This window comes from Arabidopsis lyrata, assembly GCF_000004255.2.
Source record: "Arabidopsis lyrata subsp. lyrata unplaced genomic scaffold ARALYscaffold_2, whole genome shotgun sequence".
NCBI classification, from domain to species: Eukaryota; Viridiplantae; Streptophyta; class Magnoliopsida; order Brassicales; family Brassicaceae; genus Arabidopsis; species Arabidopsis lyrata.
Genome location: NW_003302554.1, coordinates 2743396 through 2769532, shown reverse-complemented (window position 1 = coordinate 2769532; position 26137 = coordinate 2743396). Strand labels below are relative to the sequence as shown.

Sequence of the window (26137 nt, the reverse complement as noted above, 5' to 3'; positions counted from 1 at the left end):
CTTACCCAAAAAATGATTAATCTCCACCACCTGATGACTGAAAGAAGGCCATGCTTTAGGTCTCGTCATAGCACCAATGAAATCATGAGCCTCTGCCTCAAAGATAACCTTATTCATCTTCAAGCTGAACATGTTCTCCATAGCCCAAGTTAGACACATAAGCATGGCCTCTTTCTTGTTGTTCAGACCACAAAAACCTTCCTACTATGTACTATAACCTTCCCATCCACATCTCTAACCACCCAAGCACCCCCACCAAAACGATTCTTGTTAGACCAAGACAAGGCAATGTTACACTTAGTCTACAAGTCAGGAGGCTTTTCCCACTTTTTAACTTTTGAGCCGGTGAGACTCTCCACTTCCTCTTCCGCATTCTGGGCAACATTTTGAGCCAACATCCACTCATCAACATCATCCCATATTTTCCGCATTGAATCCTGAGGACAAAAACCCATACCATCAAAGAAGAATTTATTTCTGTTCTTCCACAACCTCCAAAGAATCCAAGGAAAAACTCTTTTGGATCTCAAATCTAGCCTTTTATCCATAACAAAATCAAACAGAGTTTGGAAATTCGCATACAGAGAGCACACTCCATAACCAAAACGAGGACAAGGAAGACCAGAAAGAGCCCAAACCTGTCTCGCCACCGAGCAAGTGAAAAGAACATGGTTTACTGATTCAGATTCCTCACCACAAGTTTGACATCTGTTATCAGCCGCCATACCTCTATGTATGAATTGCTCAGCCACCGATAATGCACCACTTAAAGCTCTCCATAAAAAGATCCTGATCTTAGGAACTGTTTTAAGAGACCATATCTTTTCCTTTAGCCCATTCACAGACGGCTGCATCCTAGCTTGCAACAAGAAATCTGATTTGTTTACCTCACAAGCCAGCACATACCCTGTCTTCACTGTATAATCCCCACTTTTTGTATTCTCCCAAGAATAAAAATCATCCCTATCCACAGCAGGTTTTTGAAGCATAATACGACTGATATCATTAGGGAAAAAATGATCCTCCAAGGCTTCTCTGTTCCAACTTCTATTCTCCCTATCAATCAAATCCACCACTTTCAAATCATAATTAATGATAGGATTTTTGATATAAGGAGCTCTCATCACATTGTCATAGACCCAAGAATCCATCCAAACACTTAGGGACTTACCATTGCCCACCATCTTCCTTAACCCTTTGATTAGCAACTCTCTACCATGCATAATGCTTCTCCATCCAAAGGAAGGTCTTAACCCAATTTCAGCATCCAGAAAGTCCTCCTCCTCAAAATATCTACTTTTTAAGACTTGAGCCAATAAACAATCCTTATCCTGCACACATCTCCAAGCCTGTTTGGCCAATAAGGCTTGATTAAAACATTCAATATCTTTGAACCCTAAGCCACCATCCTCCTTAGACAAACACAATTTGTCCCAACTTACCCAATGAATCTTCCTTTTATGTTCCAATGCACTCCACCAGAAGTCACTCATCGCACTAGTAATATTCTGACAAGTGGTCTTAGGTAGTTTGAAACAGGACATCGCATAAACAGGCATTGCCATTGCCACCGCCTTCAACAGAATCTCTTTCCCACCCAACGAAAGAGACCTCTCAAACCAACCCGAAAAGCGAGACTTAAGACGATCTTTTATAAAATCCAGCATCTCAATCTTTGAGCCTGAAAAGCATTCCGGCAGCCCCAGATAAGATCCAGCACCTCCTTCATTAGATATCCCCAGCTGGGCTTTAATAGCAACTTTAAGACTGTCATCCACCTTATCCCCAAAGGTTATCGAAGACTTAGCATAATTAATCCTTTGACCTGTGGCCTCACCATACTCGTTGAAAATCTCTTTAATGACCCTCACCTGATCAGAATCAACTTTGCACAGGAACAAACTATCGTCAGCAAAAAGTAAATGATGAACCGACGGCCCATCCTCAGAAAACTGAATCCCATTTAACAGTCCCTGTCTTTCAGCTCTATTCATCAAGTGCGTCAATCCTTCAGTACATAGAACAAACAGAAAGGGTGAAAGCGGATCTCCTTGTCTCAGACCTCTTCCAGGCTTAATCATACCATAAGGCTGGTCATTGATTAGAACAGAAAAAGACACCGAAGACACGCAGAACATGATCCAACTAACCCATTTTTTGTGAAACCCCAAAGCATTCAACAAGGCTAGGAGATAGGACCATTCAACTCTGTCGTACGCCTTTGACATATCAGACTTGATCGCCATGAACTGTTTAGAAATTTGAGGATGAGTCCTTAGACCATGCACCAACTCATGAGCTATCAAGATGTTATCTGAAATAAGTCTTTGAGCCACAAATGCCGACTGATTAACAGAGACGATATCTCCTAACCATGGCTGCAATCTTCTAATCAGGACCTTAGAGATTGTTTTATACAAAACAGAGCACAAGCTTATGGGACGCAAATCAGCCATCTTCTCCGGAGATTTCACCTTAGGTAATAAGCATAAGAGAGTGTAATTCCATTCAATTGGGAAAACATCATTGATGAAAAAGCTTTGAATTTCCTTAGTCACCTGACCCCCAATCACAGACCAGAACTTTTGAAAAAACAACCCATTAAACCCATCAGCCCCAGGAGCACTAGAAGGTCTAATAGCAAAGACCGCTTCTTTAATTTCCTTATCTGTAACTTGAGAGATCAGAGCACTATTCATACCTTCAGTAACTCTTGGATGAAAATCCTGAAACAGATCTTGAAAATTTCCGGGCACAGATGAAGTAAAGAGATCAGTGAAATACGCTTGTGCAATAGAGCCTTTGGAAGCTTCAGATGACTGCAAATTCCCATTGATGTCCATCAACTTATCCAATCTTTGCTTGCCTCTATTAGCCTTCACCGAAGCTTGAAAGTACTTAGAATTTTTATCACCTTCATTCATCCATTTTTGCCTGCTCTTCTGTCTCCAGAATATTTCTTCATCTCTATAAGCCTCACATAGACTTCTTTTGAGACCTGTCACAATTCTTAGCCTAGGGAAATTAGAAAACTGTTCTTCCTCTAGACCAATCTGAGCTTGAGTAATTCTGTTTCTGGCATATAAATTATTAGCGCGTTTCCATTTGCTTAACTCCTTTCTACACCGCTTTAAACACTCAGAAACAATAACCTCACTATTCCCAAAACCACTCCTCCAAGCTCTTTGAACAGCCTCTTTAACATCTGGTTTATTCAAAAACCGCTTATCAAACTTAAAGTTACCTCTGTAGACCTCCTTAGTAGTTGTGAGTCTAACTAAAACAGGTCTATGATCAGAGCCTCTCTTATCCAGGAATGTTTGATTCGCAATAGGAAATTGTTGAAACCAGGCCTTATTCCCAAAACACCTATCAAGTTTGCTCTGTATCCAAAGATTTCCTCTCATCCCTCCCCAAGTCAGACTATTCCCTTGACTAGGAAGTTCATTCATACCGCAAGCTTGAAGCATATCTTTAAAAGGAAGAAAAGAAGCATCACCTCTTCTAGGACCACCCAACTTCTCACCATTATGAATGATGGCGTTGAAATCCCCAACCATACACTAACATTCCTTTCTTTGTATTCCAATCCTTGAGATCCTTTCCCACAGCCTTGGTCTATCCACACTAGCAGGTTCTCCATATACACAAGAAACAAAAGACTTAACAGACCCAAACTGTACAAACAAGTCAATTAGATTCTTATCAGCATACTTAATCTCCACCTTTACACATTTTTTCCAGAAAAGAGCCAGCCCACCACTTAAACCAACTGGATTCACCGTAAACACTCTTTCATACCCTAACCACTCTTGCAAATCTACAACCACATTCCAACAGTTTTTGGTTTCCATTAAGAACAATAACTCAGGGAAAAATTCCTTACGGATTTCCTTGAGTCTAGAAATTGTCAAGTCTTGTGCACGGCCCAATCCTTGACAATTCCAACTAAGAATGCTCATTAATGATGGGACGGTCCCTCCTTTGGGACCACCTCATTTGTGTTGCGCTTGGCAACTTTTGATGGAACTTTAGCCTCATCCGCAGCTTTCCTTTTGTAAACCACCAACTTCATTGGTTCAGCCTGCCCAGCCTGAGCAACTTCAGAAATTGGAACCTCCAATACCCCAACACCACTAACCGCAGCCTTACCACCTTTGCGTCTCCTAGATTTGAAAGGTCTTTTTCTCGGTTTACCATTCTTTAGAAAGATCCCGGAAGAACTAGCTTCAGAGAAGCCTGTTCTAAATACCGTTGAACCTTCCGCAAAAGGTAATCCCGGATCAGACGCAAACGAGGCCTCTCCTCCCATACTAGAAAAGGAATTCCCAGTAGACCAACTCAAATCTTTCTTACCTTGAGCTTTTGACAAACCATCCTTATTATTCTTCACCAACTTTATCTCTTTCTCAGCCTCAATATTCAAATTTGCATACTGGAAAACAAAACCTTTGCCTTTAGAAATATCCCCTGAGACCATTGGAGGAGACTCCAGTCTAAGACAAGTTTTCTCCCCTAATGGATCATTCTTTAAATCTTCCAAATATTTCTTTATTCTTTCCTGTCTTGCAATTCTTTCAGCACCTTCAGCCACCATCAAATACTGTCTCATTCCATTCATCACCTCCGGAGCAATACGCGGTCGACCAGTCATTGGATTTAAACCAACCTGATGCTCTTTCACCACTCCAAATAGAGGATCAACTTCCTTAATTATCTTCTCTGGCTCTTTAGGGATCCCTTTACCCTTTTGCTTATCATACAACAACTGCTCATCACGTAAAGGACACTTACTTTGCTCATGAGTCATTCTCTGACAAGTAAAGCATCGCTTTTGAACTCTTTCAAAGTCAAAGAGAATGTTAACCGGAACCCCTTTGAAATGAACAATCTTAGCTCTTCTCAACGGCTTAGACACATCAAACAAAATTCTGACCCGCACAAAATCTTGATTCTGAGGATTGGTCGGATCCAAAACTACTTCCTTCACCTGACCTATGAGCTCACCCAATACTGTGATAGCTTCAACAGTGTAATGATTCACCGGAATGTTTCTAATCTGAACCCAAACATTGATGAACTGCAAGTAATCCACCGGTGGTTTCTCCACCCATCTATCGACCACAATCACCCAATCATTAAAGGTGTGAACACCCCTTTCTAGAATTGCTTCCATCTCTTGTTCATGCTTGAAGATAAATTGAAACTTCTCTTGAGACAAAGCAACACCACGAACTCTCCCAACCATTTGCCACTTCCTTGGCATATTCATAATCAGACTTGACATTTTCTGGCAATCAGGATTGAGAAGACGACCCATTATGCTCAGAACATTCTTTTCACTCGAGCAATACTCCGGTAGATCCGGCATCACGAATGGCTCTTCTTCTTCCCGCAACGATAAAGCCATCAAAGCTCGATCAATACTAGCCGACATCTTCAGAAAACAGAACCCGAAACAAAATAGAACAATTTAACTCTCAGATCTGAAAAAACCAACTGGTTGCTGCGAAGAACCCTATAGAAAAACACTCACAAACACTAACTCAAACGAGAATTTGCAATCTTAGGTCACTTAACTCACATATCCTTACAGATTCACTAAACCGGAATGGTTTTCCGAAACAGAAGCTCTACAATGAAAGACTCTAATTCAAAGAGAGAGACTTAAGCCCAAATAAGAGAAAGAAACTTACTTTAAAAAGATTTAAATCTTGTATCTTTTTTTTTGTTATAATACGTATCTTAGTATATTGTTTATTTGTGTTCTCGCAAATCACATTTCTTTGATATTCATAATCATCAATGTTGGAGTTATAAGGCTTCTTTTCAATAGAGATAATAATTATACAATATATATATATATATGTAATCTCTTAAAAGTTTCGTATATGTGATTTGTTCCCTTTTTAACGAATATTGATTTTTAGTTTTTGCTTTGTTGAATAGAGTTACGGACATTTGAACTTTTTGGATTGAATCAAAACGGATAACGGATCAAAGTTAATTTAAAAAAAAAAGATTTTCAATCCTAGTTTTGTTGACTTGATTTTTAAATATTAACTTTTAGAAATACTATTTCGTTTTCTGACATTAATCTATATATATAATTAGAGAGTTATCTCTCCATTTAAGATGTCCACCTAAACAATATTATTTATTTCACATTAAAATGAATTTAAAACATTCATTTAGTGCTTATTTATGTTGCTTATAATCAATAGAAAATTTAAATAAAAAAAAATAAATTATTTAAAATAAATGAGATGTTAAAATAATAAAAATAATACTATGAAAATTTTATTAGTAATAATAATATAATTCAACTTTTAACAGATAAAATTTAAAAATGATCATACTTCAAATTTTAAAATGTGTTAATGAGTTTTAGAGGGTAAATTTTAAATGCTTGGTAGAATAAAACTAAATTATGTAATTCTATATGTAAACTTTTAAACAAGAAAATCAAATTTAAAGTGAAACATTAGTTTTTAAGAACAATATACTACATATTTTTATTTATTTGAAATTTTTCCTTTTAAAAAAATAAAAGATTACTAAAGTTAACTTAAATTTATACTTTAAGACAAAGATATTGTAAGAGTCACACTTTATCTTGTGAAGTTATAAAAAAAAATTCTTGAAAATTTATAACATTAGCATCCATCTTTAAGAAAATAAATAATCAATGATCACATTATTCATAAGTTCTACAACAAAATATACAAAAATGATATGTAAGCCGTTAAAAAAAGTGATATGTAATTTTTTGTAACATATTCTCAAGTAGAACTACAACTTTATAACATTATAAAAAAAAACAAGTTTGATATTTCATCAATTGAATCAAATATTTTAAACCCAAAAAATAGAGTATTGAAAGATAGTAATTAAAGAGAAAATAGTTATGATATGTGTTGAAAACAAAGTAGATGTCGAGAGGCAACGAGTGCATCATTGAAGATGACAAAAAAAAAATTGATAGTTAAAAGTGTTGGAAAATAAATTCCTAAAACTTATAAAGATAATTCACACGACTAAGGTAAAATCTTAATGAATGGGTTCTTAGAAAAATACATGACATACATTATTAAACATATTATTAGATTCAAAGTTGGTTTTTAACCGTTTAACCATCTAATCATGGAAAATGAGATAAGATAGCATATTGATGAGTTAGTTTGCATTTGTTTTGATGTGTAAAACAAGCCGAGTAAGTTGTTCTAGTAACATGATATCATAGATGTACCTTTACACTAAATAATGTTCATGAAATTCGGTATCTTCGTATTTTATATGTAATGATGTTATATTCATATCAATTTTTTAATTATAAATAATATAATCAATGTTAAAACTTTTAAGGAAATGTATTCATATTCCTATGAATAAGATATAAATTCTTTTAGATATAAGAATCATGAGAGGGTCGTTAATACCGTTTATTCTTCCCACGAATTTCTTAAATGTTAAATGATCATTTTTACAACTTGATATATATCAAATCATTTATTTAGCAAGAAAACATCAAAATTTGATAAATTCATAGTTTTGCAAAATTTTGAACCTTCAAGTTTAAGCCCAAGGGTTTTTTTGTTAAAAGAATATTTTATTCTTTTTTTGTTTTTTCTACTTCATTCATCATCAGCTTCCTCTCGACAATTCGACATTACTCGTTCCTTTCCTTCTCCTCCATTAGCCGCCCGTCGTCGATCTCTGCAACACTTTCCTGCGATTTCTCCGTCTCATCTCAAGTGAGTTTCCTTGTACTTTTCTCTTCTTCTTTTTACCCCTTGCTCTCTCTATTTCCTTTTCTCCGCCTCAAACGGCTTCTGGGGTTCCCTATTTCCGCCGTCCTTACCTCTTCAAATCGAATTTAAGATCCATACCAGAAATCAATCGTTTTCGTCTCTAAATTCACTAGATTAACCTCAGAAACTCGGATAGGTTTTTGCAAAACCGCGATTTGGCTTTTGACCTCACCGTTACCTGATTCACGATTACACCAATTGGTTAGTCTTCTGATGAAACAAGCAGAACATGAGTCCTATCTGCAGCTTTTTTGGGGAATGAAAGGGAAAATTAGTTAGGGATGATGATGCTTATCTATCTAATCTCTCCATAACAAGGAGCTTAATTGGGGGAAAAAGTTGTCCATAACCCTAATAATGGCTTCTCTAGGGTTAGAATTTAAAATATGGTTTTTGCTGCTCTAACTGTGAATTTGTAATCATTTTCAGGTGATAGTGAGAACCATTTAAATTCGTTGAAGAAACTCTCGTTTGTGAGCTTCCTTTGATGCTATGGGTGATTTAGAGAATTTGCTTTTGGAAGCTGCTGGGAGAACAAATTCAGCAGGGAGGAGTCGCCATCCTCCATCATCGAGGAGACGTGAGGGTTCTTACTCTGATGGTAGTAGCGATTCAAGGGATGATTCTGATGAAGATCGCGGCTATGCTAGTAGGAAACCGTCTGGGTCTCAAGTACCTTTGAAGAAGAGATTGGAGGCAGAGAGAGAAGATCGAGCTGCTCGAGTTGAAGGTGGTTATGGTGATGGACCATCTGATCGTGAAGGTGACAGCAGCGAGGAGTCTGATTTTGGGGATGACCTTTACAAGAATGAGGAAGACCGGCAGAAGCTTGCTGGAATGACAGAGTTTCAGAGAGAGATGATTCTGGCTGAACGTGCTGATAAGAAAGGTGATAAGAACTTCACTGAGAAACTTAGGTCCAAGAGAGAAAATGAGAAAACCCCTGTTTCTAAAAAGGAGACCCAGCCTCTTCCGGCCTCTCGTGGTGTGCGTTCATCTGCTAGATCTGCAGACAGAGCCGCTGCTAAGGATGATGCCCTGAACGAATTGAGGGCAAAGCGTATGAAGCAGCAGGACCCAGCTGCTCTCAGGAAACTGAGAGATGCATCAAAAGGTGGTTCAGGGAGTCGAGATTTCTCATCAATGAAGAGGAAACCGTTAGCTTCCTCCAATTTGAGTAGCTCCAGCCAAAGTGACAGTGATAGTAGGTCTCAGAGTGATGATGAAGGCTCGAATGCAGGAATGCTAGACAGTGATGATGACAGGTCAGATGTGCCTACGTTTGAGGATGTTAAGGAAATTACCATCAGACGGTCTAAGCTTGCCAAATGGCTAATGGAGCCTTTCTTTGAAGAGCTTATAGTTGGGTGCTTTGTGAGGGTTGGGATCGGAAGGTCAAAGAGTGGTCCAATTTACAGACTCTGCTGGGTGAAGAATGTAGATGCAACCGATCCAGACAAGACTTACAAGCTAGAGAATAAAACTACACACAAGTACCTTAACGTCGTCTGGGGAAATGAAACCTCGGCGGCTCGATGGCAAATGGCTATGATCTCAGATGGTCATCCGCTGGAGGAAGAGTATAGGCAATGGATCAGAGAGGTTGAGCGAACAAATGGTCGCATGCCCACAAAGCAAGATATATCGGAGAAGAAAGAAGCGATCCAAAGAATAAACAGTTTCGTTTACTCTGCGGAAACTGTCAAACAGATGTTGCAGGAGAAAAAATCCGCCTCGGTCAGGCCAATGAATGTTGCGGCCGAGAAAGATCGGCTTAGAAAAGAGTTGGAAATTGCGCAGAGCAAAAACGATGAAGCAGGTGTAGAGAGGATCAAAACTAAAATCAAACAGCTCGACGCTTCACGGAACAAGAAAGGGGTAGATAAGAAAGCGCTTAAACTTGCCGAGATGAACAAGAAGAACAGAGCCGAGAATTTCAAGAACGCATCTGAGGTAAAATCTATAAGCGCTAGTCTCAAAGCCGGTGAAGCTGGGTATGATCCGTTTTCAAGGAGATGGACCCGATCATCGAACTACTACAACGGGAAAAACAAGGGGAAAGACGGAGAAGAGAACGAGACAGCGGTTGCAGCAGCAGTTGAGACCAATGGCGCAGATGTAGGAGCAGGTGTTGAAGCGACAGAAGCAGCTTTAGAAGCAGCTGCAGAGGCAGGAAAGCTAATAGACACAAGAGCTCCAATCGGTCAAGGAGCAGAACATAACCAGCTTCATAACTTTGAATTGTCGTTATCCCTAACGGCGTTACAGAAGTACGGAGGACCTCAAGGAGTACAGAAAGCATTCATGGCGAGGAAGCAAGTGACCGAAGCAACAGTGGGATGCAGAGTCGCAGAGAACGATGGCAAGAGACATGGCCTTACTTTAACTGTTAGTGATTACAAGAGAAGGAGAGGTCTTCTCTGATTTCTGGATTTTTTTCAAGTCTCAGTGTTTCATTATCTTCTGAAAACTACTTCTTGGTTCTTCTTCTCTTCACATTTTTCTTTTGTACTCTCAAAATGTTTAGATCAATTTGTTTTTTTTTTTTCTTGAAATATTTCTGTACTCGTTTTTGTGTGAATTCTCCTGATTAGTGTATGACTACATGAAATTAGAAAATTAAATCTTTGCTACTCTTACTTAGATGAATTTTGTTTTGAGCAGTTCAATATAAGTTTTGTTTTGTAGAATTTTAACAAATTATAACAACAAAAATAAATATTTAGAATTTGTAACATGTACTATTTAATCATGCTCGTGTATGGATCGTGGACGATAAAAATAAATTACTCATAACACAAATCAAAGAGAAGTGTTGACTTATCATTAAAATCCAATATCTGTCATTGTAATGCACATATATTTTACAAGAATAAAATCCTTTCATATATTAATAATTTATCATACTATAAAATATACCTTTGAGTTTTAAAATACATTTCAACCACCAACCTTATTATTGCATATGGTCAGTCAATAATTAGTGTTTCAATTGCTCAAGAAACCGATTAAAGTCATGGTTATGCTTGGAAACTATCTCTTCCATGTGTTTCCAAGTTATTGTTGCCTTGTTGGTTTTTTTACTTTTGACTAAAGAATCATATAAGGTGAATAATATTTTTCTTACTGGTCTAGTCTGATTGTTTCTTGTGAGTTTCTATGAATAACCATGATTGGTCCTAATTGACATTTTTAGCTAGTTACCTTATTGAACTAACTAAAAACCTAAAATAATACTTTTATTAATTCTAGAAATTTGATACATCAAAACTAGAACTCTACCACACTCTTTATATGATAGTTTAGTATACTATTCGCACTTATTATAATACTATTTTGTATTGGTGATCTCACTAATATTAATACACACAACCTCTAGCCTTAGAAAAAAATAAAAAAATCTCTTACAGAACAAGTCTGTCTTTTGCAAACAATTGTTTGAAGAAAAGAAATCAAATGATGGAACAGAGCAGAAGAACAGAACAAGTTCTGTTAGTGCAAAGATTGAAAAGATTGATAGTCTCTTTTGTTTTTTGTCTTCCCATGTCTCTTCTTGGTCTCCTTCTCATGCTTCTCTTAATCTACAACAGCTTCTCTGTCTTCTCTCTTCATCTTGTTCCAACCTCACCTATTCAATCTACCCTTTCACCAACTCATCTTCAGATTCTTCATCATCAGACATCAACATCATCATCTCAGTCAGATTCTTCATTGTTGCTTGTGGTGAAAGAAACCTCTTTAGGGTTCATACAGAAGCAGAACGTTTCGTCTACGAGGACAGAGAGAAAGACGAGGAGATTCAAGAGAAGAACCGAGTTAACTTCTGAGATAACACAGCGGTTACAAGTCAAATCAAGACAGAGATTTAAGACGAAGTTCAAGTCTTTCTTGTCCAAATCATCTTGTGAGTCACTCTTCTTCATGACTTGGATCTCCTCCATCGAATCTTTCGGTGATCGAGAGCGATTTACCATAGAGAGTCTCTTCAAATTTCACCCAAACAGCTGTTTGATCTTGGTCTCAAACTCATTTGACTGTGACAGAGGAACCCTAATCTTGAAACCCTTTACAGATAAAGGGCTTAAAGTGCTTCCAATTAAACCTGATTTTGCATACATCTTCAAAGATACATCAGCAGAGAAATGGTTTGAAAGATTGAAGAAAGGAACGTTTAGTCCAGGAGTGATTCCATTAGAGCAAAACCTCTCTAACCTTCTAAGATTAGTCTTGCTCTACAAATACGGCGGAATCTACTTAGACACAGACGTAATAATCCTCAAATCTCTCAGCAATCTCCACAACGTAATCGGAGCACAAACAGTTGACCCGGTTACAAGAAAATGGAGTAGGCTCAACAACGCGGTGCTCATCTTCGACAAGAACCATCCTTTGCTTAAAAGGTTCATCGACGAATTCTCAAGAACCTTCAACGGTAACAAATGGGGCCACAACGGTCCCTACTTAGTGTCGAGAGTCATTGCAAGAATCAACATTTCCTCCTCTTCGGATTTGGGATTCTCAGTTCTTCCACCATCTGCATTTTATCCGGTGGATTGGACTAGAATCAAAGGATTCTACAGAGCGCCGACGAGTGAGACCGAGGCTAACTGGTTGCGGAAGAGGCTTACGCATTTACGCAAAAATACATTCGCTGTTCATCTTTGGAACAGAGAGAGTAAGAAACTTAGGATTGAAGAAGGAAGCATCATTCATCAACTCATGTCTTATTCTTGCATCTTTTGTAACTCTTCTTCTTTACATTTAAGTTAAAACATGTAAAGTATATTTCCACGAGAGACAAGGACAAATCTGTGTGTGTTATGAACATACAGATTTGCTGATCTATCTGCCATTCTTAGGAGCCGTACAAATAGGCAATGTGTATTTTGTAATTTGTACATCAAAAGTCTGGTTTTTTAGTTATTTACTAGACGCACTCTCTCGGGTCAATTTTTTTTATTTAGACGTTTAATATCCAAACGTTAATTTAAACTTCATTGAGCTTTAAAATGTTAAAGTTTTATTAGCATGTCCGAATACTAATAGAAGAATAATGTTTATAAGTTTCATATCAATAACAAAACCAAACAATCACCATCATATATAACAATCTGAGCATTGTATAAATCAAAATTCCATATAAATGTTAAACCATCCGAAAACCAAAAAAATAAAATGTTAACTTTAAAAGACACGCAATAAACATAAAATACAAAGATAGATATTGAGATAATTAGTTTACTTTGGAAGAAGTAAACACTTACATAAGTCTTACATCACCTACATAGTTTGCTAATGCCTTAACATAACACTTCCCACTAAACTGTAGTGAACTTCAAGTATTACTCTTGTGAGAATGTTGCTCTCGAGATTGTAGTAAAATATGAAGAACTCATCTTGTGTATACTCTGGGTAAAACACGATTTCGCTACTACCAATCATTCCAGCAATATGTATAGAACTAAATTTTTTCAGCCATGTATTGGGCATTTCGTAGATATACTTTGACCATTGATGCGTCTCTGCATCCTCTAAAACCCACAATTTAAAAGTATTAAAGCAAAGTTCGTAAACAGAAGCACCTAATTTACCCTTGTAGTCGATAAAATCAAGAGAATGTCCCATATTTTGTATATCTTGATCAATGTCAATAAAACTAAAACTCTCAGACCTAACATGAAAGCAAGCGATGGTAAAGTTAGTTAAGACATCCGCTGCATAGTACAAGATACCACTTATGCACATCGCCCTAATATCGTATCTAGGAAAATGAAGTGTGCAACATTCTGTCTTTCTCCATAAGAGATTTCTGTTTCCAGACTCGAATGTGAGAACATGATACTGACCAAATTTAGGTAAGCGACGCGACGAGGTGATACACAATACCTTGGACTGTTTCTCGATTGGATCATACCCAAAAAAAAATGTTTCATGGACAAATAACCACTCTTTCTTAACCTCATTTATTATCAGTTTGGGCAAGGCTAAAAACTCTCCCGTTATGGGATTAGAAATTACCTCCACTCCTGAAGAATTCTTTATGTGATATTCAATACATAACAATCCACCAATAGGAGGACTTGATATAGTTAAACATTTTCCACTTGTCCAATGATGAAGTGTGGCTACAAGAGACGTGTTCTCATCCGGGTTACAAGGCTGAGGTGAAGAGTAGAAGAACAACCCTCCTGCATTTCCGATGCTCCAAAGGATCCGCGGTGGATCCGGAGACTTGATGGGGAACAACATGTTGTAATATGGACGACGAATTATGGATGACCAGAGCTTGGATACGCAACGACACTGAGCTAAAGACTTTACCGGCAATTTCGACAAGATAGTACTAGTGAAGAGATCAACATGGATCGCATCAAAATATTCTGTTTCTTCATCCCCAGAGGTTTGATTCATTGTAAAAATGAAAATTATGTACGTTTCTATGAGAAATGTATTTCTAAAAGAAGGTGGCTGATTTTTTGTGAGTTGAATCTTATATATTTATAAGGGGCTGGGGGATGAGTTAACTTGAAAAATAAGTTTACTTATTTTTAATTTTTTAAAAAGAAATTAGTATCTTTATTGATTTTTATCAAATTTATTGTTTAGATTAATTGTTTGAATATTTTGTATCCTTAAATTTAATGGCATCTGATTTAGGTTTATTTTTTGTTTTTCTAATATATTAGTTTAAAATTAGGTAGATATATTTTTTTAGGTGGAAGCCTCCTTGGCTCATTGGTTGATCAAGGGTTAATTAATGCTTCTACATCCAGAGGTCTGGAGTTCGAGTCCCAGATACTGCGATTTATTAATATATTTGCAGATTATTGGAGGCAAGTGTGCATGAGATGCCATGATTCTACGCAGAGAGGATAATGTCCATCAAGAGCATGAAGAAGGAGGTGAAAGAAGTGGCGTCTGTCGTGGATCTAATAAGGGTCGGAAGGAATTGTTAGTTGTAGAATCGTCTATGTAACAGTTCTCATAATTTGCAATAAATAATAAATCTAGAGGAAAAAAAAATATATTTTTTTAGAAAATTTGAAATTAATGTTATTGAAGATATCAAATTTATTTTTTTAGATTTTCTTGTTTAAATATTTGTATTGTTAAACTTAATGGCATCCTATTTTGTTTGATATTTTTCCAATATATCAGTTTTAGTTAGGTAAATATATTTTAGGAAATTCGAAATTAGTGTTATAGAAGATTTTATATCAAATTAAGTTTTCAATTTTTTAAAAAAATATTTTGTATCCTTAAACTTAATGGCATATGATTTATACTTCCTTGTTTTTTAAAAATTATTTAAATATTTTGATGTGCTGATGTGAGGCTATATCAAGCCATTTTTTTAATTAAGGAAATTAAAATAAATAACTAATAGGGAATTTTGCCAAATGTGCCACAATTTTAGAAAATCCTAGCAAATGTACCACATTGCAAATCGATTTAGCATCCATACCACTTTTGGTGTTTGTGTGGTAGAGGTTGGACGATTTTACCCTTTTGCCTGCGTCAGAAATGTGTCAGGGGAAGGAGCTACAGTAAGACGCCTGTTGGGAAACGGGGAGCGGCTACATTAAATGGATGTCTCTAGATCTTGTCCCCGATTGAAAATTCTCTGTTGCGTCTAGATCTTGTCCCCGATTGAAAATTCTCTGTTGCGTCTAGATCTTGTCCCCGATTTCATCAGCTTGCTCTATTATTATGAATCCCAGATGATATGGTTTTACCAGCCTGCAGAGATCTGGATTTACTCGGGGACAACATCTCTTAATTATCCATCGCCAGATGATGTGGTTTTACCAGCCAGATATCTGGATTAACTCGGGGACAACTTGATCTTTATTTTATTCTGCCAGAGAGCCGTAAAAGATCTAGATTTACTCGGGGACAACTTTGTTTTACCAGCCAGAGGGACGAAAACGGTTACCAATGCGCCAAGAGAGAGAAAAAAGACGGCAGAAATTTCGGAAGGTCACATCAATCGCAGTTCCTTATCTCACCAGTTGGAGGATAATTAGGATTCAAATGTGGTAGAAGTGAAAACTTTTGTGGAAAAAGTGGTACCCAATCTAATTTTCCCTAACTAATATAGTAATATAGATAACACAGAATTTATGAGTTATTGTGACCAAAGGCTAAACTCTAACAAGAAAACACAGAATCTCCAGTACAAAAGAGACATAAATCACATCAGCTTAGAACTTGAATCTATTTCTCATATACAAACAAGAACACACAGATTCAGACAACAATGGCCTAATTCTAAATCAACCAGATTTCTAATTCTAAAATCATAACAACAATGGCCTAAGATGATAACAACAATGATCATAACAAAAAATATTCTAAATCTAAAGCGCCGGTGTAAGTTCTATATGCTACTCATTCGGATACCGGGATCTCTAGGAGGCTGAAAGTCTTTGGCCCTCGAAAGGGTCACATAGTAAAGCTCGGAGACAATCCCCGTGAGCACTATGAATGCTGCTCCAGCCCCAAACACGCCTTTCCTCAGTGATCGACAAGAAGGAGAAGTGTTCCCAAAGTAGACATGGTACTTTGTATGGTAAGCGTTTCGTACAGAGCCAGCAAGTAAGCACACTTGTGCTATGAAGAAGAAAACCCTGCAACAATCATCCCAGTCTCATGACATTCATATATGACACAAACAAGTTATCAGTTGAAGTTACGCACAGAAAAATCAACCATCAGTTTCCGCTATTAGAGTAGATGAAATCATGAAGCTAACAAACAAGCCAGCAACTTGTGCAAATGGAAGGTGAAGTCTTCCAAATTTCAGCCACTTTGAACAATCAACCATAGATACAGAAACCTCAGAGAAAGTTTAGTTCTTTTATCTTAAAAGTTGAGTGTGTAGCATTAGCGAATAATCTAGTCTAAATCTCCATTGATCTTAGCATATGCGCTATAGTAGCCGTAAATCCAAGTTTACAGTTGGTCTAAATTAGTACGCATCTATGACTAGTAGAAGCTTTATAGCATACCGGCATCAGCCAATTCCGTTTTACTCGCATATCGACTAAGAACAATGAGATAAAAAGTATAATCTAAGATGATATAATACATGGATTGTGCAGGAAGAAAAGAGGATTTTACCAAGTGGTGATGAAGAGAAAAATTGCCCAAGATCTTGACCCACTTGGTGTCAATGCTCTTCCACAGCACAAACATCGGCTCGCCACCATTATTAAGAGCTGACTCGCTAATAAAACCAAGAAAGAACCGACTCCAAGACCCGTTGCTATATCCTTGTCATACACACAGTAGCTTAATTCTTTTGATTCTCTAGAAATTTGCCACTGCAACAAAATCAGGAAGAACACAATGAACACAAAACAGGACAAATCTCAACTCTTTGAAGGCTTTCGTGTTGAATTCATCTCTTCTCTCTGATCATCAAAAGCGGGTTCAACATGTATGCCCCAAAGTTTTCAGCTTTCTATCAAACTAATTGAATTTCACAAAACCCAAAAACTTTCAAGAACCCAACTTCCTAAGCATATAGATCTAACGATGTGAAACTGAGAGAGAAACGGTTTCTCAGAAACCCACTAATAATCAAATCAATTTGAAAAGAAATGCTCGAAGAAGTAAAGAGAGAGAAACTGACGGTGGTTCTTCGTTGCTCTGCAGCAACAGCAAGACCAAAAGCTATGAGATCAAACACGAACACCAGAAGAAGTAGCAACACGGAAGACATAGCTGCCGAAATCAAAGCAACACAAACAAAACCCTAAACTCAAAATCTCTTCTTCTTCTTCTTCCACACTCTTTCTTGATAATATCGCCGACGCGAAGAAGTCGAAAAAAAAAAAAAAAAAAGAAAAAGAAGAAGAAGTCGAAAACACACTGTGCTAAGGGAAGAGGAAACTTGTGAACGAAGGGGACACGTGTTATTATTGTTAAATGAAATTATAAGACAAATTTAAAATTTTTATTTACTTACTTGGTAAACCAAGTTTTGGTCTAGAAAGCACGGAAGCTTCGTCGGAGGTCCGCTTTCCGCTTCAGAATCTTAGTCGGAATCGGAAGTTTTTGGAAGCTTTCGGAATCTCGCTTCCATAGCGTTTCCAAAAAATTTATTTTGGAAGTTCCTTGGAAGCTTACGATTCTATTTCGGAAGCTTGCGCTTCTATTTTAAAATTTTGATGTCACAAAATAAATAAAAATATGAAATTATTTTTGATAGTTTTTAAATACAACAAAAGAAAAAACAAAACTAACTTTGCATACTAATTTTGTATTTTATTTTTAAAAATATCATAGTTATAAAAATGACAGCATCATGGATCATTTATTTGGGAGATGTTGAAATGATTAATTTAATTAAATTAATTTCGAGAAATTTTAGTTTGATGATGTTTTTATCGGTAAAAAAAATTAAAACAATTTTATTTGATGGAATTAGTAAAATGAGTATGAAGATAATAATCTTAAATTTTTTACTTTGAACTGTACACTATTTGATTTTTAAATATAGAGAGGTATTTAGAATTTATGTATTAGATTTGTGTGTTAATTATAATTTTGTTATATGATATAATGTTTAATGTTTATTATATATGTATGTATATATATATATAGATATATATATATATATATATATATATATATTAATTTTTATATACGCTTCCAACACGTACCCACTTTCTATAATTTCTATAAAAATCGTTCCACGTTTCCAAACGCTTCGCTTCCGCGTACCCGCTTCTGATTCCATGTAACCTAGGTTTTGGTGTTCTTATGGTAAAAAAAAATCACTCCAATGCGATTTGGAAAATATGGTTGGCAACATTAAACGTTTTTAGATAACAATAATAGTATGAGTTTATTCAATAGTTTTTTTTTTTTTTTTTTTTGAAAAATCATACTAGTATGAGTTTCGGGATAAAATCTCATGGACCATGGGTTATTCAAAGTAATCATGTTTTATTTAGATACGTAAGTCCAATCTAATTGGATACATAAAAGTCATAAGACTTGAAAATGCTTACTAAAAGGCAGTATTGTTTAACACTGGTAGATAATACTATAATAGAAAGCTCAAACCAAAAGGGTTTAAAGATTTTTAGATCTCCTCCTTATTGTTGTTTCAAAGGCAAACGATAGGATCAAAGTCAGAAAATGATCAAAGAGATAGAAAAGATTATTAAGTTTTTCATAATATATATTCACTATATATATATAAGATAGATCATCTATCAACAGGGTCTGGTGCACAAACAGCGACGACGGAATCCACGGCAGTCACCATCTGAAAAACCTTCATTGTGGCAAACATTGGCGCAATTGCTTGAGCTCAGACATGGTCCATTGAACAAGTTGCTACTCGTTTCACACGTCCGTGCCTCTACCGTGACCGGACCAATCCCTACAAACACAAAATTCGTTATAAATAAATAAGGAATTATAATTAATTACAAGACATGGGTTAACGTTACAGATTATTTGAACATGTAATATGGACCATATCATGTGTATACTGTACACATATATGGACATATCCAGAAGCTTATATAATCAAAACATGTTCTTATAATTAACTGTAACCTAAATAAATGACGGATAACAAGATATGGATCATAGTTATATAACCAAAAAAAAAATATGGATAATAGAATACTAGCAAATATATTATGTAGATGATTACATGTTGACGTAAGTTTTTATGTAGACGAATAAGAACCTGTGGCAAGGATCATGAACAATAGGAGAAGGGCTGAGATCAAACGACTAGAGACCTTCATTATCTAAGATAGAGTTTGGACAAAAGTGTTTTGCAGAGCTATTAAGGAAGAAGATGGAACTTATATAAGGGACTAAAGATTATTATATAATAAGGTTATTAATTATTTATTTTGAATACATTATATACTAATTCATGTTGGACGTGTTTTTGTTATCAGATAGAGTGGTTGTTTGACCACATTATCGCCGTTTCTTTGGATCTTGCTCTATTCACGTTTCTTTGGTTGTTAGAAATATATAATTTGGTAAATGAAATAAAATTCGGCAGAATACAATTATACATTTGAAATGAAGATTAGTAAAAATGTGAAATTATTTACGAGACGTATCAGCTGATGGATTATTTCCAAAATGATTTGCAACCTAGCTATTTAGAGAAAGTGTCACAAAATGGAGACATTTAGTTTACAAAATTTCTCTAGTGTGTTTCGATACGTGACATATGGCTTTGACAGTGCTAAATGGATACATTTAGTTTACAAAAAAAAGTTTAAAGAAAGAAAAAAGTTTATATATAACAGCAAAACAATATTACATATTGTGGCAACACAAAAGGTCTTGCTTGACTTAAAAGGTTCTTAAAGCCTTTTCACTCAAAAGATTCTGTATCTCCGAGCTCCCATGAAACTTCTAAATCCTAATTTTTTTGAGGGAGCTACAAAATTACACATTCAAAAGTCAAAAACAATAGGTTTAAAGCTTATACATATGCATAAACTCTTTTATTGTTCGATATCGAACATTTTGGAACAATATTTTAAGCAGTTGAAAATGGCAAAAAGGAGTACGTAGTAGTTGGGAACTTGTGAATATGATCTAAATGATGGAATCATCATGGATTCTGATCAGAATCAGTTTGGATCTCATGAGCCAACTCTCTGGTTAAGGAATCAGCGCGATCGTCGTGTCCTCCAGCAAATGTGTAGACTTTGAATGCAAACTGAAATGCCCTCCAAAGCATTTTAGCAGATCCTACTGTCTTCTTCAAGCTCGGCTTCGCATCGGGGGACACAAGCTTTTCGTCTCTCTTTTCCTGTGAATTCAATGTTGAAACGATCAGATTTCAGTAAAACAAAAGGGTTAAAGAGAAGGGAAGTGTTTATTATTGCTAGCAGTTAGTTACCTTCAATGCAAGTTCCATGCAATTTGATGATATATCAACCATTGTTTCTTTGATCTGAATAAGTATATTGAAGTCAAAGTGGATGTTGTGGCTTTGGAACTTCTTAGATTCCTCATCTTTGGTTCGATCCAGAGTGTCAATGTCACCTTTGATCTGTTTGATTAATCATTGAGTTTTGGATCTTTAAGTTACAAAATGTAGTTGAAATTAGGATCTGAGGGAAGAAATTAAATAAAGTAAAGTAGTTACCTTTGTGAAGTAACGTTCTACTTTATCAAGAAGTTGATTCAAAGGAGGTTCTATTTTCATGTTCTGTAGCTCGGTGATCATACCGTGCAATTTCGTGTACAATGCAACTGCCATTCTCATTGCTTCAAGTTTCTTCTGCGGAAACCCTTCGCATCGCGCAAGAACCTAAAAGTTTTAGCACACTTTCACAATCAAGAATCACAAAAACAGAGGATATATATAGAAGTGATGGTAAAAAGATGTTCAAATGTTGCTGACCTGTGACTCATCTGTTAGGTTTTCAAGAACTGATTCGACGCTACGGTGGAAGCTAAGAAGCTCAGTCATGTCTTTAGTCTGGAACTTGGTGATCTCAATCTTCAGCTCATTGATTGACTTCATGTACTTTGCAATATCGGCTTGTATTTGCAAAAAATATGCAGATTTCTTTGTGATCTCAGCAAGAGCGTCAGCCATTCCTTGCTTTCCACCAGCTGGGGCGCTTCCGACTCCAGCTTTTCTTCCGCTTCCGCCGCCCGTTTTGGCGTTAGGATCACGCCCTTCTACTTTCCCTTTAAGGATTCTGTAAAGGTTTCCTAATTGTGTTGACCTTTTCAGCTTTGTAGCTGCTTTCTTGGGACGCAAGCTTCTGCCAGCTCCTGGTGGTGGCGGTGGACCAGCTGCACCGTTCGCCATATCCATTCGAGGTGGTGGTGGAGGCGGTCCTGCTGCTCCATTTGCCATAGCCATAGGAGGTGGTGGCGGTGGTGGTGCTGCTCCATTAGCTAGAGGCATAGGAGGTGGTGGAGGTGGTGGTCCCTCACTTCCACTATTTGCCATAGGCATTGGAGGTGGCGGTGGTGCTCTGTTTTGCATCGGTGGAGGAGGAGGCGGTGGTGGTGCCACTGTAGTTCCTGGAGGTGGAGGAGGAGGTGGAGGTGGGGCCACTGCAGTTCTTGGAGGTGGAGGCGGTGGAGGTGGAGCCACTGCAGTGTTTGGAAGTGGAGGAGGTGGCGGCGGTGGTGGAGCAGAGCCTTTTAAAGGCATATTTTCTAGTGGCGGCGGTGGTGGTGGTGGTGGTGGAGCAGAGCCTTTTAAAGGCATAACTGCTGGTGGAGGCGGTGGTGGTGGTGGAGGAGGTGGCATTGATATTGCCACGTCAGTAATTTGCGGGGGAGGAGGAGGAGTAGGTGGTGGTTGAGAAGGTAAAGATGCAGCTGTTATAGTGGATAATGAAGGAGGAGGAGGAGGAGGCGGCGGTGGTGGTGAAAATTGTGACGAATTTTCAGATTTTTCTGAAGGATTGAGTTTGGATTCAAATGTTGAATCCAAAGAAGAAATCTTCATGACAGTATCTTGTTCTTCATCAAGAACAACAGATTCTTCTGTCTCCATTTTCACATCAATGCTCTCTATCTCATCCTTCTTCTGCTTGATCTCTTCAACAACACTAATCTCATCTTCACAATTGCTTTGATTTGGTTGCTGAGCTTCTTTCTGTGACAAGATGTGGATAGCGAGTCGCTTAACATCGATAGGACTAAGCTTCTCAAGTGCTTGAACTCTCATATTCCACAGAAGATGTGATGCAGAGTTTGCAAAGTCTCCAACTCTTCCCGGTGAACCCATCATCGGTTCTGGTAGAACTGATCTTGGCGTGATCGGTGACCCGCAGAACGAGCTTCTGCTATCGAATGATGATTTGCTATCGGAGAATGATTCGGATGGCGATAAAACTCGACTCCCCGAGGTTTTAGCTGTCTGTGGACTCGTGGATTCTTTTTTCTCTTCTTCATCATCGATCTCCATCATATCGAACCTTTCTTTCGACATCTTAATCAGTCCATCTAATGCAGCTAACACCTTTTCCACTGCATAGAAAACAGAACATTTTAAAGAGTTTTGCTATTCAAAACATTTTTAACACTTAAAAGATGAGTTTCTTGTTACCTAGTCGATCGGACTGATTCTTCCCGACGCTGCTACTCCAGTACTTGGATTTAGTTATCCATTCGGGGTTATCAATCCACGAATCTCCAATGGATTTCAAAGCACTAAAGAAATGGTCAAGAACCTGCGGGAGAAACATTTGATCAGATTCAAGAAATATGAACATATATCAGGACAGAGAAAAATCATATATTCGGATCATGTTTTGAATACCTTATCGACATTTGCACGTCTAATTTCCATTATATGGGAGCTATGAATGATCTCAGGACAAATTTTCTGGAGATCTTTCATTGTATGCATCACCATCTACACAACAAAACAAACAAAGTGAGTCAAAATTACATGTAAAGCATCTAGATACAATAAACAAGGATATAAGGTTGCGGTTTACGCACATCGGTTATGGAAGGAGAACCATCAAGAGTAGAAAGATCAATGATGTCTCTAAAGGTAAAGATCTTCCTGCGAAGCTCGACCATAAGAATAAAATTGCCTGTCCATTTAGGTGAGCTGCTCGTCTTGGGGCTCTTAGCTTCTTTAACAGAAATATTCTTGAGGATGCCTATAGGCGATGAACCACGTCTTGATGATGTTAAGTTGCTCCCGGATAATATTGACTTGGATGATCTAATCGGTATAGGTGAAGAAGAAGGTTTAGGTGAAGAAGAAGAAGAAGAAGAAGTTTTAACATCCTGCTTGCTATTCTTGCTAACTTTAGGCGATGCTTGCCCTTTTACAGGCTGCAAAAAACAAAGAGAGAAATTCAGAATCAAGTATTTTGCATTTTGGAAACGTGATTATGAAAAATTTGTTATTTCTTTTATGTTTCATTATCATAGTTTTATTAACCATAATTAGAAAATGATCTATAACATGAACAAATGAAGACTACATGAGAATTTTTGGTATGTCTTTTTGGAACCATAACTCCTAGAGACAAGAAACTTATTAAGAGTTTTCTATGAATCATATGAATAAATTCCAAATATATAAAAGGGTTTTATGGATATATATGTGAATAATCAAAATAAATGAAGAAAATTTAACATATAATCAAGGATATGTGAATAAATCATCTATAATCAATCAAGAAATAAGAAGAATTTTTACCTGTAACTTGCTTGATGATTTACGACCGAACAACATTGTTGTTTGGATACCAAAACAGCCTCCGGCTGTCATTAGTTGCCGGCGACTCCGGCTTTATAATGTCAAAAAATAAACTATTTTTTTGGTATTTCTGTTGAAAAATTCAAAATAAAAAATGAATTTCTACAGACTTGTTCAAAGCCTTACAGCTGAAGAAATTAATAAAGAATAACATCACAATCATAGAATTCAGAATCGTGCAGAGCAAATCTTATTAGGGTTTTGAGATTCAGGACATATGGAACTTTCTCAAGAAAGAGAGAGCCAAAGGAAAACAAATGTTGAATCTGTCTTTTTTATGGGCACATTTCTCTAACCCCTTTCTAAAACCTAACTGTCCTTTTTTAGTTAGATTATTTTCTGTTATTTTTTTCTTACCTGTGTAATTACTAATTATAATTTTTTGGGAAAGTAGTTCAAAACGATAAAATTAATTATCTCATATCTTGTTTTATTGTTACACCTATTTACGTGAAGGATTAACCTTTTGTCCTTTTTCTATTTTGATTAAATGATAGTAGAAAACAAAACATCTTATCTTTTTTGGTAATTCACAAGGAAAAAAAAAAACTTTAACATGTACGTAGTAGCTTAAATCCTGCACAATCTGCGGGTGTTAATAGTAATAATAAAAAATACTAAAATTCATATGAGAAATCTTTTTGAGAAAAATCGCAAAACAACGTTCAAAATTCAATTAACCAAAGTTGCAACATAAACTTTAACCAGAGAACATTAATTTGTAACAATATCAAATACCTCTTTCGAAGATTTTGTAGCTGTGGTGACAGTGAAATTCTTGTTTACAGACAAAAAACCGGCCAGTGTCCTTAAGCAAATAAAATTTTCTTCAATAGTCCACACATATAAATACATGATCAAACTCATTTTCTTTCACGAATTGTATATAGTATGAATGTGCCATAAAGGAAACTAATCTACCAATAACTCATATACATCATCTTACAGTTACATGCACAGTTGTAAACATTTATTTGAATAATTTTGTTTTTATGTTAAAAATATATAACTACTATATAAGTCGTAAAGTTGGTTTAAACACAAGTAACGACTACCTCAAATTTCATACATTTGGACATAAGAGATTGTATATATCTTATCTCGAGAGGAAATTACAAACTTTCTTAACAAGACAAATTCAAAAGGAAAATAGATTAGTAAAAGTTTCAACGATTTGTATTAATGTTGTCATCGTGTCATTATTCACGTTTAAATCTTGTAGAATATATGTGGATTCGGCCGAAATAATTTATTATAAATTAATGTAAATATGGTTCCCACTGATTCTAAAATGATGGAATAAAGATAAAAAATGATGCAATAGTTCTACAATGGTTTTTATAGTTTTACTTTTGTTCGACCCAATAGTATACAATTATTGTTGTAAAATGTGCTAAGACATAGTCTATGTTAGTTATGTTGGTTGCATCAATTAATAAAATATGTTTTGTGAAGCATATCATATGTCAACTTGTGGTTTTTAACAATCTTTTTAATATGATTTTACATTGAAAATATTATAAGCTTTTTTGCTTAATTCTAGTCAAAGTTTACAAATAGGTACAAGATATTTATCTATATAATTCATGCATCCAATTTTTTATAAAGGGCATACGTATAATTCATGCATCAAATATAAATGGCATATGTTTCCTTAGCTGAAGAAATCAAATATAGCTAAATGCGTTAGGGATAGACTTTACAAGTTACAACACGAGATAAAATCAACTTGAGACTAAGAGATGTCGAGATGTGGTACAGTTTATCTTTGTAATAGGCCCAAAAAAAGCCCATTAATTAGTACTGCGTTTTAGAAAAACCGAGAAACTAAACCAAAACCGAATGAACAGAATTTAAATCCGGTTATGCATATGGTTGTGAACTTGTGATTATCAAACACTATTTCTTGTTCGTATGGTCCAGCCGTCCAGGTCAATAACTGCTTGTTTATTCCAATACTAATGGTGAGATTTGTTTTGCGTTTCTAGCAAGGAATTGTTTATGGGAGAATTTTTTTTTTTTTTTTTTTTTGGTTGAAGAACTTTTCCATAAACAGAACACACAAGAATGGTTCCAT

At 36.3% G+C, this 26137-nt stretch overlaps 6 protein-coding genes across 7 annotated transcripts; 2 read left to right on the top strand and 4 right to left on the bottom strand.

Annotated features, from left to right (window-relative positions):
- The first annotated feature begins 7623 nt into the window (after positions 1 to 7623).
- On the top strand, positions 7624 to 10460 carry LOC9324174 (protein RTF1 homolog). Of its 2 annotated transcripts, none has more exons than XM_021034401.1 (2): positions 7624 to 7754; positions 8241 to 10460. In XM_021034401.1, exon 2 carries the CDS (start codon positions 8304 to 8306, stop codon positions 10233 to 10235), a length of 1932 nt encoding a protein of 643 aa, XP_020890060.1. In that variant the 5' UTR covers positions 7624 to 7754; positions 8241 to 8303; the 3' UTR covers positions 10236 to 10460. The 2 variants fall into 2 exon arrangements, with proteins under 2 accessions (XP_020890060.1, XP_020890061.1); XM_021034402.1 differs by lacking the exon at positions 7624 to 7754 and adding an exon at positions 7798 to 8012.
- Positions 10461 to 10822: 362 nt separating this feature from the next.
- On the top strand, positions 10823 to 12750 carry LOC9322635 (lactosylceramide 4-alpha-galactosyltransferase). The gene has a single exon (XM_002888064.2). The coding sequence runs from the start codon at positions 11268 to 11270 to the stop codon at positions 12579 to 12581; it is 1314 nt and encodes a 437-aa protein (XP_002888110.2). The 5' UTR covers positions 10823 to 11267; the 3' UTR covers positions 12582 to 12750.
- Positions 12751 to 13071: 321 nt separating this feature from the next.
- LOC9322634 (putative F-box protein At1g61060) lies at positions 13072 to 14269 on the bottom strand. Its single transcript, XM_021034431.1, is given in 2 exon segments — positions 13072 to 13142; positions 13145 to 14269. Coding segments are annotated over 2 exon segments (1149 nt in total). The 5' UTR covers positions 14223 to 14269.
- Positions 14270 to 15931: 1662 nt separating this feature from the next.
- On the bottom strand, positions 15932 to 17653 carry LOC9322633. The gene is made up of 3 exons (XM_002886521.2): positions 17449 to 17653; positions 16935 to 17137; positions 15932 to 16441 (listed from the first exon to the last, which is right to left on the bottom strand). The coding sequence occupies exons 1-3, from the start codon at positions 17536 to 17538 to the stop codon at positions 16192 to 16194; spliced, it is 543 nt and encodes a 180-aa protein (XP_002886567.1). The 5' UTR covers positions 17539 to 17653; the 3' UTR covers positions 15932 to 16191.
- Positions 17654 to 18747: 1094 nt separating this feature from the next.
- On the bottom strand, positions 18748 to 19655 carry LOC9322632 (defensin-like protein 5). Its single transcript, XM_002886520.2, has 2 exons — positions 19525 to 19655; positions 18748 to 19209 (listed from the first exon to the last, which is right to left on the bottom strand). The coding sequence occupies exons 1-2, from the start codon at positions 19583 to 19585 to the stop codon at positions 19040 to 19042; spliced, it is 231 nt and encodes a 76-aa protein (XP_002886566.1). The 5' UTR covers positions 19586 to 19655; the 3' UTR covers positions 18748 to 19039.
- A 395-nt stretch (positions 19656 to 20050) lies between these two features.
- On the bottom strand, positions 20051 to 24406 carry LOC9322631 (uncharacterized protein At4g04980). The gene is made up of 8 exons (XM_021034377.1): positions 24001 to 24406; positions 23286 to 23630; positions 23101 to 23196; positions 22888 to 23011; positions 21217 to 22808; positions 20959 to 21123; positions 20710 to 20862; positions 20051 to 20619 (listed from the first exon to the last, which is right to left on the bottom strand). The coding sequence occupies exons 1-8, from the start codon at positions 24070 to 24072 to the stop codon at positions 20419 to 20421; spliced, it is 2748 nt and encodes a 915-aa protein (XP_020890036.1). The 5' UTR covers positions 24073 to 24406; the 3' UTR covers positions 20051 to 20418.
- Positions 24407 to 26137: the final 1731 nt, after the last annotated feature.

What these genes read in the sequence shown, in the direction of transcription:
- LOC9322633 (XM_002886521.2), bottom strand. Translation starts at nt 17,538, where the DNA reads ATGTCTTCCGTGTTGCTACTTCTTCTGGTGTTCGTGTTTGATCTCATA. An exon ending in CAGAGCAACGAAGAACCACC is followed by an intron (nt 17,138 to 17,448) that starts GTCAGTTTCTCT and finishes ATTTTGTTGCAG; the next exon opens with TGGCAAATTTCTAGAGAATC. An exon ending in TTTCTCTTCATCACCACTTG is followed by an intron (nt 16,442 to 16,934) that starts GTAAAATCCTCT and finishes TGATTGTTGCAG; the next exon opens with GGTTTTCTTCTTCATAGCAC.
- LOC9322632 (XM_002886520.2), bottom strand. Translation starts at nt 19,585, where the DNA reads ATGAAGGTCTCTAGTCGTTTGATCTCAGCCCTTCTCCTATTGTTCATG. An exon ending in GTTCATGATCCTTGCCACAG is followed by an intron (nt 19,210 to 19,524) that starts GTTCTTATTCGT and finishes TTGTGTTTGTAG; the next exon opens with GGATTGGTCCGGTCACGGTA.
- LOC9322631 (XM_021034377.1), bottom strand. Translation starts at nt 24,072, where the DNA reads ATGACAGCCGGAGGCTGTTTTGGTATCCAAACAACAATGTTGTTCGGT. An exon ending in AATCATCAAGCAAGTTACAG is followed by an intron (nt 23,631 to 24,000) that starts GTAAAAATTCTT and finishes TGTTTTTTGCAG; the next exon opens with CCTGTAAAAGGGCAAGCATC. An exon ending in GTTCTCCTTCCATAACCGAT is followed by an intron (nt 23,197 to 23,285) that starts GTGCGTAAACCG and finishes TTTGTTGTGTAG; the next exon opens with ATGGTGATGCATACAATGAA.
- LOC9324174 (XM_021034401.1), top strand. Translation starts at nt 8,304, where the DNA reads ATGGGTGATTTAGAGAATTTGCTTTTGGAAGCTGCTGGGAGAACAAAT.
- LOC9322635 (XM_002888064.2), top strand. Translation starts at nt 11,268, where the DNA reads ATGATGGAACAGAGCAGAAGAACAGAACAAGTTCTGTTAGTGCAAAGA.